Genomic DNA, 15773 nt, shown 5'->3' with positions numbered 1-15773 from the left:
TCCCCCTTCATTCATTTTCCTCCGCATCCTGGCAAGTATTAAAATAAACCATTTATAATATTTATTTATGGATTTATTTACTTATCATTTCTTTTGTATCGGTAAATGAATTCCATTTTAAAAAAAACTGTAAAAGTCACGTTAAAGGTGATTAAGTTGGAAAGTAAGTAAAAATTTACCCTTTTTACTTTTATACGATTTCTGATCACTTTGAAAATATGTGTGTGTGTTTTAAAAATGTTTTTTAACTGCTATAATCTCATTTATATATATATATATATATATTTATATATATAACAACGTGAGTATTCATATCGTGGGTTTGTATTACTGTACACATAGATTCGAAAAAATAGTCAAAAACAAATATATAAATAAATGTTATCAAAGGCAAGATAAGTTACTTTTCTACCTAACTGGATATATTTTTTGTGTTTTTATTCAATGTAATATATTTATTCAGCTCGAAAAACATACAGTGTTTACCGATGTGTTGGAAAATTAAAGATGGCGTCTCACACCCTCTTTAACACCGTAAGTTTGGGAAAAGGTGTTATAAATAAAAAAACTATACAAAATACTATTAAAAACCCGCCGAATATATGTCAACCTATGTCACGGTAACATATATTGAGCGAGTTTTTAACAGTATTTTAACAGGGCACATCGTAAAAACTGACCCATTAATTTTCCTGAAGTAAAAACTATATAGTTTTTAAACTTTTTTTTTTCTTTAGTTTTTATAAAAAGAAAACTGTTCGAGTGATTTTTTTTTTACATGGGTGTCACCACTTATCAAGGCCCAGAGGCCACTCAAGGATAAGGGTTAATAGGTATACATTAGTCATTGTGATTTTAGCATAGTAAACAGTGGGAATTTTGTAACTTGGATTACTTGAAAAAGAAAACTGTTCGAATGATTGAAAATGAAAACAAAATAACAATGTAAATATATTGATAAGAAAAAAACAAAAACAAACGAAGTTTCCGTTTCAGGAACCCGAGTTTAATTTTATGTCGTAATCATTCAACTCGTTAGCGGTTTTATTCAGCGATTAGGGATAACCATACGACATATCTAATTACCAAAGCGATTTAAAAAAAAAAAAAGTTTTATTAAAACTAAACCTGTTTAGTTTTAATGAACCAATTTTTTTAAAGCCAACACTTTAGTTATTTTGAGAGCGTGCAACTGCACCCGAAAGGTTGATTAGGAAACTCCAAATCCTTTTATGACTCGAAAAAAAAGGGCTTTTTATCGGCTTAAATGATAAACTAATGTCAAATATTAGTATTTAATATAACGAGATATCAATCTACACAATTTGCCATCGATTCTGAAATAAAATGAAATCCTGACATTGTGATCATTTTTGCAGGTGTTATGTGCCAAATATTGAAATAAGAATGTTTAAATTCAATTATTGTAATTTAAGTCTTTAATTTTAAAGTCGATTTTATTTATAACATATCTTTTTAGAAATCAATCTCAAAAACAATCTGAACAATAAATCTCTTTTGTTATGGCTAAGAGTAGAAATGTTATGTCAAGGGTAGAAATTATAATAGACAAGTATTCATCCATGATGACATTTTACCGATTTCCTGGTTTACAGGTATTCTTGCTAAATTTCTTCGAAAGAATTGACATAAACAATACTTCAACCAAATACGTATATTTCATGCAATAATGACTTTTGTTTCTTCTGACTTTTCCTAAACTAAACATAAAACATCGGTTAGGGTTAGTTTAACATTCTGTATAAGTACCTTCCGTTTTTTTTTTTGTACTTCTGCAGAGAAGGTAAAAAAACGATAAAAACTGGATATATTTTTCGTGTTTTTATTCAATTTAACATGTTTATTCAGCTCGAAAAGAATACAGTGTTTACCGATGTGTTGGAAAATTCAAGATGGCGTCTCACACATTCTTTAACACCGTAAGTTTGGGAAAAGGTGTTATAAACAAAAAACTATACAAAATACTATTAAAAACCCGCCGAATATATGTCAACCTATGTCACGGTAACATATATTGAGCGAGTTTTTAACAGTATTTTAACCGGGTTTTTTATTTATTACACCTTTTTCCAAACTTACCGTGTTAAAGAGAGAATCGGCCGCCATCTTGAATTTTCCAATACATCGGTAAACACTGTATGCTTTTCGAGCTGAATAAACATGTTAAATTGAAGAAAAACACGAAAAATATATCCAGTTTGGTAGAAAAGTAATTTATCTTGCCTTTGATAACATTTATTTGTTATATATTTGTTTTTTGGCAACTTATTCGAATCTATGTGTACAGTAATACAAACCTGAAATGAATTTAAGACCACGAGTGAAATGAGAAAATGAAGAAAATCACATTTACTGTGTGTGTTTACTGTTTATGTAAGTCAGCGGGTTTGGTTGCCATAACAACGTGACGGTAGTGAACGTGTGTGTGTGCGTTTGTGCGCGTTTCGTGTAGTTTAGTTTCGTATAATAGTTTCGTATTTTTTTTAATTTGTAAATAACAAGTTATTAAAAAATTAAACCCTTCCAAGATGGACAATAAATAAAACCATAATATTTTATGGTAAAGGTAAGAGCGTAGAAATGATTGTTTTTTTAGGAGATGTGATTATTGGATTAACCAATCAGAAATCGTATGTGGCACACACATCTCTGTTTTTATAGATATATAGGTCGAGGTAATTAGTTAAAGAGATTTAATATAATGTGATATATAGATAGATAGATTAAATGTTAAATAGATTTTGTAAATAGTACAGTTGAAATGATTAGAATATTTCCAATATGTAATAAGGTCGAGGTAATTAGTTAAAGAGATTTAATATAATGTGATATGCAAATGAGCATAAGTCATTCGATATGGGGGTGGTTTGTAGACTAGTATATAAAGAAATTAGGCAAAGATTCTTATGTCTCCTATAACAGAAACATCCTAAAATGGGTTCTAATGTTTCTCTACCAGGAGAGATCTACCCTCTTACCTCCTTTATATTTCGTTGATGATGGAGAGCTGTACACACAGACAGAAACACACGAACCCTATTACTTTATAAATATGTATATATATATATATATATATATATATATATATATATATATATATATATATATAAGCTCAATAGGTATAGGTAACCAAGAGCTATATTAGTATTAAGTAAAACGATCCATAATTGTGAGTTAAAAATCAAAAGGAAAAAAAATAAAAATCAACTCGACTGTTCGATCGTTTTGTTTTATGGTCATTTTATTAAAACTGATAATGAGCATTTAAAGTAATTTCACAAAAGTGTTTTCCTTTAAACATAGTCTCCTCATCAGCAAACGTATGAAGAAGGAGAGAAGATCAAGACACCAAAATAAAACTAGCATTTTAGTCCTCGGGCTGATATTCATAGAAATATTTATAAAGAAAATAAAGCAAATGAAGTTATTTATTTTATGTTGATAAATATTATAAAATAGAAACTTCGGAATAAGGTTAAAAGAATTTATATATGTGCATATATATATATATATATATATATATATATATATATATATATATATATATATATATATATACTAGCAGGGGTTACCCGGCATTGCCTGGGTTATCGGCCCCTTTCCCACTCCGAGGGGTAACAAAAAATGTCACCCCTCTGGTTTTACATGCTTGGTGCCGGCCTCCCCCCTTCAGGGAGAGATAATCCCCAACCCCACCTTCACGTTCCTGGAGGCTTACCCCCCCCCCCAAAAAAAAGTCACCTCCTCCTGGCCTCTTCGCCCCCCACCCTTGGGGGGACACCGGCTCCCTCCTTTGGGGGGAGAAACTGCCAAGCTCCCCCCTTTCGGGTGAGAAAATGCCAGGCTTCCCCTTTTGGTGGGGGGATGGTGGCGTGGCCTTCGTTATAAAGATGGCCGGCCAGCTGAAAAAATGACGTCATCGCCGAAGTCCTAACAAGCAAGATATGTGGAACTCTTAGACTGTCAATAATCAACAGTAATTTTTACAGACAGCGTTACAAAACTTCAAAATTGGATTGAAATAAAGAACACGATGATTTATACTGAAACTCATCTAATATTAATAATAAAAAAAATAATTAAAAAAATACAAGTTGTTTGTTTAAGTATTATGAGCAATTGAATATTATAAGCAATTGAATATTTTAAGTATTATAAGCAATGTAATATTTCGTTGTATTTTGATTATAAAGATAAGCAATTGAATATTTCGTATGTATTTTGATTTTAAAGATTAGAATGCGTTCTTTAATTACTTATAAATTACATTTTAAAAAAGTGAAGGAACACGATTTTATTTGTAGTAAACTTGAAGTTTATTTAATATAATTAAATGAAAATTATGCATGTAAGATTATGAATATTTGAAGCAGAACACAAGCAAAACATTTGATATGAGTTAAGACAATAAACAAATAGTAAAATTAAACTATTTTTTTAATTAAAATGATTTTTTTTTTAATCAAAATGAATGTGGGTTTGTATTACTGTACACATAGATTCGAAAAAGTTGTCAAAAAACAGATATATAACAAATAAATGTTATAAAAGGAAAGATAAGTTACTTTTCTACCAAACTGGATATATTTTTCGTATTTTTATTGTGACGTCAGAGCAAAGCGAACAGTCAATCTCTCTATTTACTCTCTATATATATCTCGCTATCTCTCTCTTTCTTAAAAAGCTAATGAACCAGATAACCCCCTCTCTCTGTGAATGATGTGGCTGGCATGCACTTGGCTGAGGGAAATGGGACAGAGGTTCGGTGTGAATATCGCCGTAGCGAGCGGAAATACGTCGTCATGGCAACCAGACAGTGAACATTCGTGGCAGGAAACGCGAACCACGAGGGATTTGAAAATAAGAAATAAACAGTTGGCGAAAAGAAGCGAGACAACCCGGTATATCAAACAGTCGCTCCGAGAATCGGACCTTATCGAAGATTGAGATTTGGATCAGTTAAACTGCGGATTATTAGTCAAATACAATCGTATTGTCGATTAACCTCAACATTTAATCTGGCTGAGATTTGAATTAATTAAATTGCGGATTATCATTCCAAATACAATCGTATTGTCGATTGAATTCTTCTTTGGAACTAAGATTCTAGGAAGAGATAAACTTTCGCCATCTCAACTTTTTTTTTTCTTGGATATTGTGTTTGCGAACTTTTAATCTGTGTTTACCCTAACGGATAAAAACAGATGTTTGGCCTATCTCATGCCAATATCTTTTCCTTTCCACAAACTTTTATACATATTGTACTGTATTTTGCATGTCGCATACATCTGACAAACATCACCAGAAATACGTCTGATATGTTTCGCTGGTTAATCCGACATCTGACGATTAACCGAAGATAATTATGAGATGTTGGATATAAAATAAAATAAATTCTTATGTCGCGATCTGACTGCCAATCAATTCGGTCAACCATTAAGCGGGTCGTGACATTATTCAATGTAACATGTTTATTCAGCTCGGAAACCATACAGTGTTTACCGATGTATTGGAAAATTCAAGATGGCGTCTGACTCCCTCTTTAACACGGTAAGTTTGGGAAAGATGTTATAAATAAAAACTGGATAAAATACTGTTAAAAACTCGCTCAATATATGTTACCTTGACATAGCTTGACATATATTCGGCGGGTTTTTAATAGTGTTTTTCTAGTTTTTTTATTTATAACACCTTTTCCCATACTTACCGTATTAAAGAGGGAGTGAGGCGCCATCTTGAATTTTCCAATACATCGGTAAACACTGTATGGTTTTCGAGCTTAATAAACATGTTACATTGAATAAAAACACGAAAAATATATCCAGTATGGTAGAAAAGTAACTTATCTTGCCTTTGATAACATTTATTTGTTATATATTTGTTTTTGACAACTTTTTCGAATCTATGTGTACAGTAATACAAACCCGTTTTTCGAGCTGAATAAATATGTTACATTGAATAAAAACATGAAATATATATCCAGTTTGTCAAAGCCAATAAAAAAATTTCATCACATCCGATTACCCTGTATCTCAAATTTTGAGTGTTTAGGCTCCAAATTGACATAGTAATTTGGTAGAAAACGTATAAATGTAATATGTATCAATTTGACCGCAATTTTTGTCTCTTAGCAGTATGTTTTTGCGCTCGAAGCAAATGAAAAAGTTTGACCCAGGTCCAAGTAACCTACATGTAAAATCTCAAGTGTTTAGACCCAAAATTGGTAAAGGAGTGTGGTATAATTCAAAAAGGTCAAATATTTGAACTTGGACCGCTCGGCTGCGAAATTTCCACCCAAAATCTATTTAGATTGCGAAACCAATGTCTGAATACACTGCAAGTTAGATTTCAATATTTTAGGCCCAACATTAGCAGAGTAGTTTAGTAGAGACCATAAAGGTCAAATATGTTAACTTTGACTCCATGGCAGCGAAATTTTCGGTCCAGAACGAATAAAAAAGATTAAACTCATTATGACTATGATTTATGTCAAAGTTCAAGTGTTTACACCAAGTAGTTTGGTAGAGACCACAAAGGTAAAATATTTTTGAACTTTGACTCTAATGTTGACCCCTCAAAATATATTTTTTCGAGCACAAACTAAAATATAAAGTTGCATCCAGGTTCAAGTAAGATTTTAAGTGTTTGGAGACAATATTCGCAGAGAAGTAGAGTAGAGATAGCAAAGGTATCAATTCTTTTGAAATGTGACCGCAATTTTGACCCTTTAGCTGTTATCTTTTTGGGGGCAAAACAAATGAAAAAGTGTGACCCCGATCCAAGTAATTTATATATAAAACTTCAAGTATTTAGACCTAAAATTGTCAAATTTCAAGTGATTAGACCCTGTAGTTTGGTAAAGATAGCAAAGGTCAAATATGTTAAACTTTGACCATAGATTTGACACCTTAGGATTAGTTTTTGTCGGGCTCAACGGAAATTAAAAAGTTCGATTCAGGTCCGAGTGACCTACACATAAAATGTCAAGTTATTAGAGTCAAAATTGGTGGAGGAGTGTGGCAGAGTTCTAAAAAGGTAAAATCGTTAAACTTTGAGCCTTTGGGTGCAAAATTTCCGCACAAAATGTAGATATGTAGCCCAATGTCTGAATATAGTTTGGTATATTTTGCAATGTTAATGTTATAATTTAAGCTGATCAATTTTCTTTTTTTATTTCTGTTCGATTTTTTATCAGCATCTTTTATTTTAATGTTTATTTTGGTTTAAGGAAAAAAATAATTTTTTAAGTTGTTATTGCTTGAAATATTACCGTAAAATGTGTAATAAAAAAACAAAATTAATAATGAAAAAAAATTATATGAATTTTTTCTCATTATTAATTCGATGAGGAAATTATATAACTTGCTAAATTTTAATTTACAGCAACAACTAATATTCCAGTTATGTATTGAAAAATCACAAATTTTAACAAATACAGTCATAGACGGTCCTGGTGTAGAGGATTTATAGAACTTGAGTGTATACAACGTTCTTTGTTTTGTTGTTCGGCATGAATCCATACAGACTATTTTTGCTACCCACTCGAGAACATCCAACATAAAGTTGTCCATGAGAGAAGCAAGATTCTTTCAAGTGCATTCCAGCCACAGACAATGTCTGACCTTGGGATTTATTTATTGACATAGCAAATGCAACCCGAAGAGGAAACTGTATTCTTCTGAAAACGTACGGCGCTTCTCTTCCTGATGTAGTCAATGTCACCTTAGGTATCAAGACATCCTCTCCTTTTCCACATCCAGTAATTATTGTAGCATCAATGACGTTTTCGGACATTCTATTGATAACAAGTCTAGTACCATTGCACACTTTCGGTGGTGTTATATTTCTTAGGAGAATTATGGGACATCCCACCTTGAGGAGCAAAACAGGATCGGGAAGACCGGAAATATCAAGACTATTAAGAAATTCAATGGGGAATTTAACATTGTCAAGTGGATCCATATTTGCATTGATTGATTTAAACATTTTAATCGTACCAGGAAGACTGCCTAGCATACGTCGATTAATTTATCTTACAACTGAATTTGTGGGTGCCAATATAGCTCTTTCACAGAGCCAATCGCGATTGCGAAAATTGTCAATCAGATTTGGGAAAACTGATGTTATAAGATCGTCGAGAGTATTGACATGGCTACGTATATTGTTAATTTTGATGTGGTCAGTGAAATCTGCTGAAACTTTTCCGTGGCCAATTTTCAGAAGGTCGTGGGAAAACTTTTCCATTGCTCCATCTCCATTAAGTTTAACACGCATGTTAGTTGTTAACGGAAGTGTTTTTACTGGTCTCCATAAATAGGATGATTTTAGGCAGGCACGTACCTGATCAGCTCTGGTTCCCTTTGGGACCACAGGTAGTGTTTGGCGAAAGTCACCTAAAAGTAGAAGGGTAACACCACCCATGGATCGTTGGTCATCTCTTATATCCCGAAGAGTTCTATCTAAAGCCTCAAAAGCCCCTTTATGAGCCATGGTGCACTCATCCCACACAATAATTTCTGTTTGTCGAAGTAGCTGTGCTCTGGGACTATCTTTGGTGATATCGCAAACTGCCGTTTGAGCTGAAATTAAGTCAAGTGGTATTTTAAGCATAGAGTGTGCTGTTCTGCCACCAGGAAGAAGAGTAGCAGCGATGTCAGAAGACGCGACGGCAATGGCAATAGTATTATTTTGCCTAACTTTGGCAAAAATTAATTTGGTAACAAATGTTTTTCCGGTGTCTCCAGGTGCATCAAGGAAGAAAATTCCACCAGCACGTCTGAAAACGGTGGTGGTAAGCGAACAGCTGCTCAGGAAGTAGCTTAGGCATCATTTCATTGATGTAGCTTGTTAAAGAATCGACATCATAGGATGTTTCCTGAAGTATTAGAGTTGAAATTTGCTCATTGTTGGTACGTTCAGTTTGTGGCAGACCATATGATTGCAAATATTTTCCACCTATAAGAATAAGTCTGTCCTCTATATCTATTAATGCCCTATTGTAAAACTCATCACAATAATCAAGTTGAATTTCTGGAAGGCGCACTTGAGCCTGATGCAAAAAATCTTCGGAAAGGCTATTTCTGAATTTCAACCACAAGTTTAATGCGTTTACAACACTGCAGAAATGTATTATCTTACCAAATATTTTTCGAAGTCGTCGAGCTGAATATGAGGCAGCAATTTCAGCTAAGGTGGCTTCCCAGCGAGTGTCATCCTCAAGTAAACCTCGAGCCATACAGGCTTCCCTGTAGGTAGGCCAAACTCGGTTACCGAATTTACGAAGATCTTCAAAGCTTGTTGGCCCTTGAACTTCATGAAGCAGAATTCGGAGATAGAAACATTCGTGTTGATTTGGAGGTACAGTATAGACACGTCCAAGGCAATCATTCCATCTAATACCTTCAGCACCTTCAACTCGTCTCCCGATAGTTCTGCGAATCCAACGCTTTTTATTCCATGTGTAGTATGAAGGAATTTCAGAATAGATTAAAGTTTTGGCCAAGTCATCACTTTCACACAGCCTGAAAAAAGCAGTCAAAGTTGTCTGTCTAGGTGCTTGTACTATATTTTGTGCGGTTGTCGGGGTGTAGTACACTCGCTGTCCATTTTCAAGGTGAATGTCCAGACGTTGAATTGGTGGATGCCTATCGTGGATAGGGAATCCAAATATTCGCCAAAATGCCTCACTACTGCTAATATAACGCCCTACCTGAGATTGTAGGACTTCATCTCTTGTATTGTCGTTATGGAGACCAAAGGAGGCGGTATCAGAACCCTTATTGATGTACTTACAAACATATTTGATACAATGAACAGAAGCACAAAATTCGGCATTTATGTGGGCATCAAAGGTGCTGATAAGAATTGGGCTGTATGGTATGACCCATCTGTTGTCGATCTCGTAATTTCTTACGGTCGCAGTGGTGTCACCATCTTCGGGTCTTCGTCGTCTGTACAATGGATATCCATCAGTATCAGTCTGTGTCTCACTAATAAACTGGCGAGGATACCTTTTTGTGCATATCCTGTTGTCTTTAACACATGGTAAGTCTCTTCTAAAACCATGGCCGCATGGTCCATGAATCATATGCACCTTTATCATGTTATATAAATCCCTGTCAACAGACGGATCTGGTAGTTCTGCAGAGATGACGTTATCAGTGTCATTCGAACATATATTATTCACGAGCCAAATTAGAATATGGGCATGAGGAAGACCTCTTTTCTCCCATTCAATTGTATACATGTTTCCTCGGACAGGTCCAAAAATCTCACCTAGTTTTATCAAATCCATCAATTTTTTAAGTTTCAAGTGAAATACTCTTGCTAAGATATCATGACGGTTTGTTGTTGATTGGCCCTTGAAAAATTCAACCTGGGCTCCCTTCCAATTTGGGTGACATGTGAAGGTTATAAACAAAGCCTACCGTAGTGCCTCACAATTATTATCGCATCCTGAGTCCTTCGTGCATATAGCGGGGTCCACCAGTAAATGTGGAGGGCAGAATACAAAGCTTGCCTAGATTGTTTGGATCTGCATCTCTGTTAAGACCATCCCTCAAATGTATGTAGCTGTCGCAACGCAATTTTGCCTGATTATTTCCGATGTAGCATAGGCGTTCTGATTCCATTTTAGCACACATGTCAGTAGCATACTGATTGTAAAGGTCTTGAAACCGATGTAAATGATTGTAAATAAATATGTCTATTGTTGTTATTATCATTATTAGTAATAGTAGTATTATAATCACCAGTATCATTATTCTGGTCACTGTTATCCTTTTGGTCCCGAATCATAAATCTGTAAGCATAGAAATCCTTACAAGAAACTGTTTTGGAAAAATTATATTCCAAAGTAGATGGGTCAAATTGAGGAATTCCAAAGTGGTAACCATCTTCTCCACGAACAAACATTAAAGGATATTGAAGCGCATCGTATGATCTGTGAGTTTCGTTTATGCGCTGGAGACCAGCATCCCGGTGTCTGATGACAATATCTCGAGAATGGTGTTGGTCACCACTAAGAAGTATTGCGATTTCATTAAAAGAAGGAGCATTAAACCGACCTGCATGTTCAGTGGATGGTCGGTTGTCTGCATTGATGACAATGCTAAAATTATCAGCAGGATTTAATTCTAGAGCATATTTGAAGCTCCGTACATAGTTGTTGTATTCATGAAGCATACTTTGAAGATCCCAAATCAATTTTAGTCGATTGTTGGAAGTGATTGTGTCATTGTTGCAGGCAAATGCAAATGAATTCCTTCTTTGAGCTTGTTTCAGATAGTCTGACATGGAGTAAACTTGAAGAAATTGAGGTGTCTCATTTTCAGTTGGCTGAAGAGATCCAATCAGATGGTACACCTGACCCTGTAGTTTGAATGTTGGCATAAACCGCCCTTCATATTGGTAACTGGATCCGAAAGACGTCATTTGAAAGGCGCAATTTTATTGCCTTATTTCTTTCAAGAAGGTTCTTGATTCAGGATTTGAACCTGTGAGCAAGCGTAGTAGCGGTTGTTGAGGTTCTTCAAGAAGTGGAAGCTTCACCTTGTCATTTGAACAGCATATTCCCGCTGGCTCACTTGGCCATCTTTTCGCGAGACAATGGAAGCAGTTCTTATACATAGAGCCTATTTTTATGTCAGCGTGTTCAGCATAATTAGAAGAGGGAATATAGTTGAATGATTTTAAAGACCAGCGTGACTTTGTTGCTCTTGAATGTCCTTCCAAATTGGCTCTATATTGTATATGACCCTTTGTATGACTGTCTCGTTGCTCTGCATTTTCTGAAGCGCGTGCAGTGGACAAGGCCGAAGCATTTATCCTTAAACGTCTGTCTCGTTGTTCGTCGGTTTCGGAAGCACGTACAGCAGCCTGACGTAATGCCTTTCTTTTTTTGTTGCTCTTCAGCCGAGCTTGAAGAATTTCTGTCCAAATAAATTTCTCTTTGGTCATCATCCATTGAAGCTTGAGAAATAACGTGAATGTTACTCCTTTCATTTAGGTAAATTGGGAGATTGGTGTGCAGTGAACCGTCTAATGTTTGCAATTAAGAAAGTAATTGTAAAAGGCCCAGGCAAATTTAAATTATCATCAATTGCCGTCGAACCTGCAAAGAAGGAAGAAGCACCCCCAGCCGAATGACCCAAACGACCATTTTCAACAAACACGTCTCTAGCATTCCCTGGGTGTTCGGCAATGTCGTAGGGCACATTAACTGTTGATTGTTGCGCCATGCGACGCCTTTTCATTAGTTGATGCCTCGATGCACTTATCGATGACTTTCCCTTTTTTGGCATAATTGATAGTAATGTTCTCCAAATTAACAGCAGTAATATAAGTGTAATGAAAGTAATCCAAAATGGACTGACGAAAGTATTCAAATCAATCGTTTGGTTAAATTCGTTCAAAAATGTTTAAAAATATTAAATACAAGAGAATTTCAAAATCAAGATTAATATTTTTTAAATCTGTAAATAATGTAAGCAAGCAGTCAGTAATAGAAAGTTGTAAGTAGAAAATATTTTAACATAAAATTAATAAAAGTATGGTCAGTAATTTTTTTTAAAAACTGGTAATACCTTGCTTAATTTGCAAGATTGTGTTGAGTCTGTAAAATGAAACAAAGAAAGCAAAAATTAATTTTATTTCGGGGGTTTAGGTACAATTCATGTGAACTCTAAAATAATATTTGTCTGTTTTATTATTGCGACAATTGTTAAGGGTTGATAAATTCTTAGTTACAACGTCATACCAAATCGATCCCCCGTTTTGTAACCAATAAACATATTGTGGTTTTTATACAATGTTGTTTTTCTAAAAGGTGAGGTTTTTTTTGTTACTTATTAGATATAACTTTTTTGGCGAACATATAAAAAAGAGGTCCCTGCATGCCAACTGCCGGAGGGCCACATGTTGGCTAGAACTGATTTTTTTGTGTTTTTTTTTTTGTGGATAAATAATATGACAACAAAACCAAATTAAATTTCGAATTGTTTTTAAATGTTTGGAACTTGTGGGTATTAACCCCCCCCCCCCCGCCGCAACCGCTGAAATTTCGGTATTAGTTTACTGTAACGCCCGTATAGAAACGTATAGAAATATATATATATATATATATAGTGTTGGTGGTAGATTTACAGTTTCCGTCGCGAAGAAATTGTATTCATGATATGAGGAAATCACTATTTGAAAATGTAATTTGGTTTTGTTGTTATGTTATTTATCCAAAGCAAAAACAATATATATAATAACATCTAAAGCAGTCAACCGAGCAAAACAACGCAAAAAACAAAAACAAAAAAGCACTTACATTTGGTGTTGTCATATTGGTGATCCAGAAAATAAATATATATATATATATATATATATATATATATATATAATAACGAAAGCAGCCAACCAAATAGAACAACGCAAAAAAAAAAAACATAAAAAAAGAACACCAGTTGTAGCCAAAATTTGCAGGGCGCGTTCTACATGAAATAGTTAATTATTACCCAATCAGTAATTATCCAGGGAATTAATAGAAATAAGAAACCGTGAAAAAAACGTAAAGGGGAGGGGAATGATGGATGTAATCAGGTGTAAGATAAGAAAAATAAAATAGGTTGTTATTGACTAAACGGTAATTGTAAAGTGTTTGATTAAACGCAGGTTAAACAGAAATAATGAATGAAAGTGTTAACGGAAATAAAAATATTATCAATATGTTATAATAAAAAAGATGTGCAAACTATAAGATGTAAGTAAGTGATAGTAATTTTTTTTTGATAGAAAGGCAGACTCTACGATGTAAATAAGTGATAGTTAAAAAATTTTTGGATGGAAAGAAAATATTGTGTAGATAATGGTAAAATCAAGTAAATGTGCAGACAATACGTTGTAAGTATGTGATATGTAAAAATAAATTGGCAGAAAGGAAATATTGTAAAAATAAAGGTGAAAATGAATGTTTATAAAGTAGGCAATAATTGATATTTTTTGTAGATTAAAATTGAATAAAATAAGTTGTATGTAGATTAGAACAAAAAACAATGAATAGAAGTGGAAGAAAGGAAAATGAAGAAAAAATTTGCAGACGATAATGGGTAGATGAATGATATATAAACACAAGAAAAATTAATTTATCGGAATACCAGTAGGTTTTATAACAGTCGAAAACTATAATTCACAAAAGTATTTGGGAGTCTTGTCATAAAATTTAGTAAAAGAAAGTATAAGCAAATGAATGGATAAAAGGGAACATACTAAATAATAAAATGAGAAAATGAAGAAAATCACATTTACTGTGTGTGTTTACTGTTTATAGTGTGTAAGTCAGCGGGTTTGGTTGCCATAACAACGTGACGGTAGTGAACGTGTGTGTGTGCGTGTGTGCGCGTGTGCTGGCTAGTAGTACTAACAATTTTGTAGGAGCGTTTGTTTTCATGTTGTGTGTACGTGTGTGCGGCTAGCGCCAGAATGGCGGACGTGGTGTCGGAGGTTGGTTTGTGATTGCTGGTGTAAGTTTCGTAATTCTGTAATTTGTAAATGGCAAGTTAGGAAAAAATTAAACCCTTCCAAGATGGACAATAAATAAAGGCATAATATTTTATGGTAAAGTTAAGAGCGTAGGAACCATAGTTTTTTAGGAGATGTGATTATTAGATTAACCAATCAGAAATCGTCTGTGGCACACACACATCTCTGTTTTTATAGATATATAGATAGATAGATAGATAGATAGATATATATAGAGAGAGAGACACACACACACATATATATTTGTGTATATATATATTATACCTTATTTAGCTCTTTTATGAAATTACTTTTAAGTTCATTCAGTCTATTATTTGGCATGATGTTATATCAGAATTGTATAAATAAATAATTAGTGTTTATATTACTTTAAACACGCTGTTAATCAGTCTTTATCGTTGGAACTCTAAATTGTTAATTTAGATTTATATTAAATTTTAAAAAAGGGAGACAACTGCATGTTTTTTTACAATGAAATAGAAATGAAAACAACAGCGTTTTTTTTAAAAGAAATATGAACTCTGATTAATTATTTCGACATTTCTGAGACCATATATAACATCATGCCAAAGGATAGACTGACTAAAGTTGAAACAAATTTTATAATAAGGGATATATTATATATTTAATTAAAAAAAAAATAATTTTTCTTTTAACCTTATTCCTAGTCGTCTATTTTATTTTATTTATCAACATAAAATTAATGGCTTCGTTTTCTTTATTTTGTTTTTAAATATTTCTAGGAATATCTGCTTTACGCACTAAAAAAGATAGTTTTATTTTGGGGTTTTACCTCCCCCCCCTTTTTTGCTGATGAGGAGACTGTGTTTCAAGGACAAAACGTTTGTCAAATTAGTATCAAGAGTTATTGTCAATTTTGATAATGTAATCTTACAATCGAGTTGATTTGTTGTTTTTTTTTCCTTTGGAAACTTATTTTTAATTCACAATTATCAATCGGTTTACTCAATATATATATATATATATTTATATATATATATATATATATATATATATATATATATATATATATATATATATATATTAGAAGAAATAGCTATACTTTATATCTATGCAGCCTGAATACAAAAATGAAGATTCATGCTGAGGTCAAATATGTAATCGAAGTCCAACATTTTCTCTGGAAATAGACGAATAATATAAAAAAGCTAACCTGGACATTTCATATCAAAATGCGTATTGGAGATACAAATATTTAATCAAGG

At 33.4% G+C, this 15773-nt stretch overlaps 3 protein-coding genes across 3 annotated transcripts; all 3 read right to left on the bottom strand.

Moving 5' to 3' along the window:
* Positions 1-7485: 7485 nt before the first annotated feature.
* Positions 7486-7983, bottom strand: LOC145283877 (ATP-dependent DNA helicase PIF6-like). Its single transcript, XM_080132984.1, has one exon. The coding sequence runs from the start codon at positions 7981-7983 to the stop codon at positions 7486-7488; it is 498 nt and encodes a 165-aa protein (XP_079989110.1).
* A 66-nt stretch (positions 7984-8049) lies between these two features.
* On the bottom strand, positions 8050-8511 carry LOC145283876 (uncharacterized). Its single transcript, XM_080132983.1, has one exon. It carries the CDS (start codon positions 8509-8511, stop codon positions 8050-8052), a length of 462 nt encoding a protein of 153 aa, XP_079989109.1.
* Positions 8512-8770: 259 nt separating this feature from the next.
* On the bottom strand, positions 8771-10315 carry LOC145283874 (uncharacterized). Its single transcript, XM_080132982.1, has one exon. It carries the CDS (start codon positions 10313-10315, stop codon positions 8771-8773), a length of 1545 nt encoding a protein of 514 aa, XP_079989108.1.
* Between the last annotated feature and the right edge of the window lie 5458 nt (positions 10316-15773).

This window comes from Euprymna scolopes, chromosome 8 (genome assembly GCF_053919585.1).
Source record: "Euprymna scolopes isolate OS-2025 chromosome 8, ASM5391958v1, whole genome shotgun sequence".
Classification (NCBI taxonomy): domain Eukaryota; kingdom Metazoa; phylum Mollusca; class Cephalopoda; order Sepiida; family Sepiolidae; genus Euprymna; species Euprymna scolopes.
This window is presented reverse-complemented; position numbering and strand designations above follow the sequence as displayed.

Coding starts and splice junctions, on each gene's coding strand:
- LOC145283874 (XM_080132982.1), bottom strand. CDS start 10,315: ATGGATTTGATAAAACTAGGTGAGATTTTTGGACCTGTCCGAGGAAAC.
- LOC145283877 (XM_080132984.1), bottom strand. CDS start 7,983: ATGGATCCACTTGACAATGTTAAATTCCCCATTGAATTTCTTAATAGT.
- LOC145283876 (XM_080132983.1), bottom strand. CDS start 8,511: ATGGCTCATAAAGGGGCTTTTGAGGCTTTAGATAGAACTCTTCGGGAT.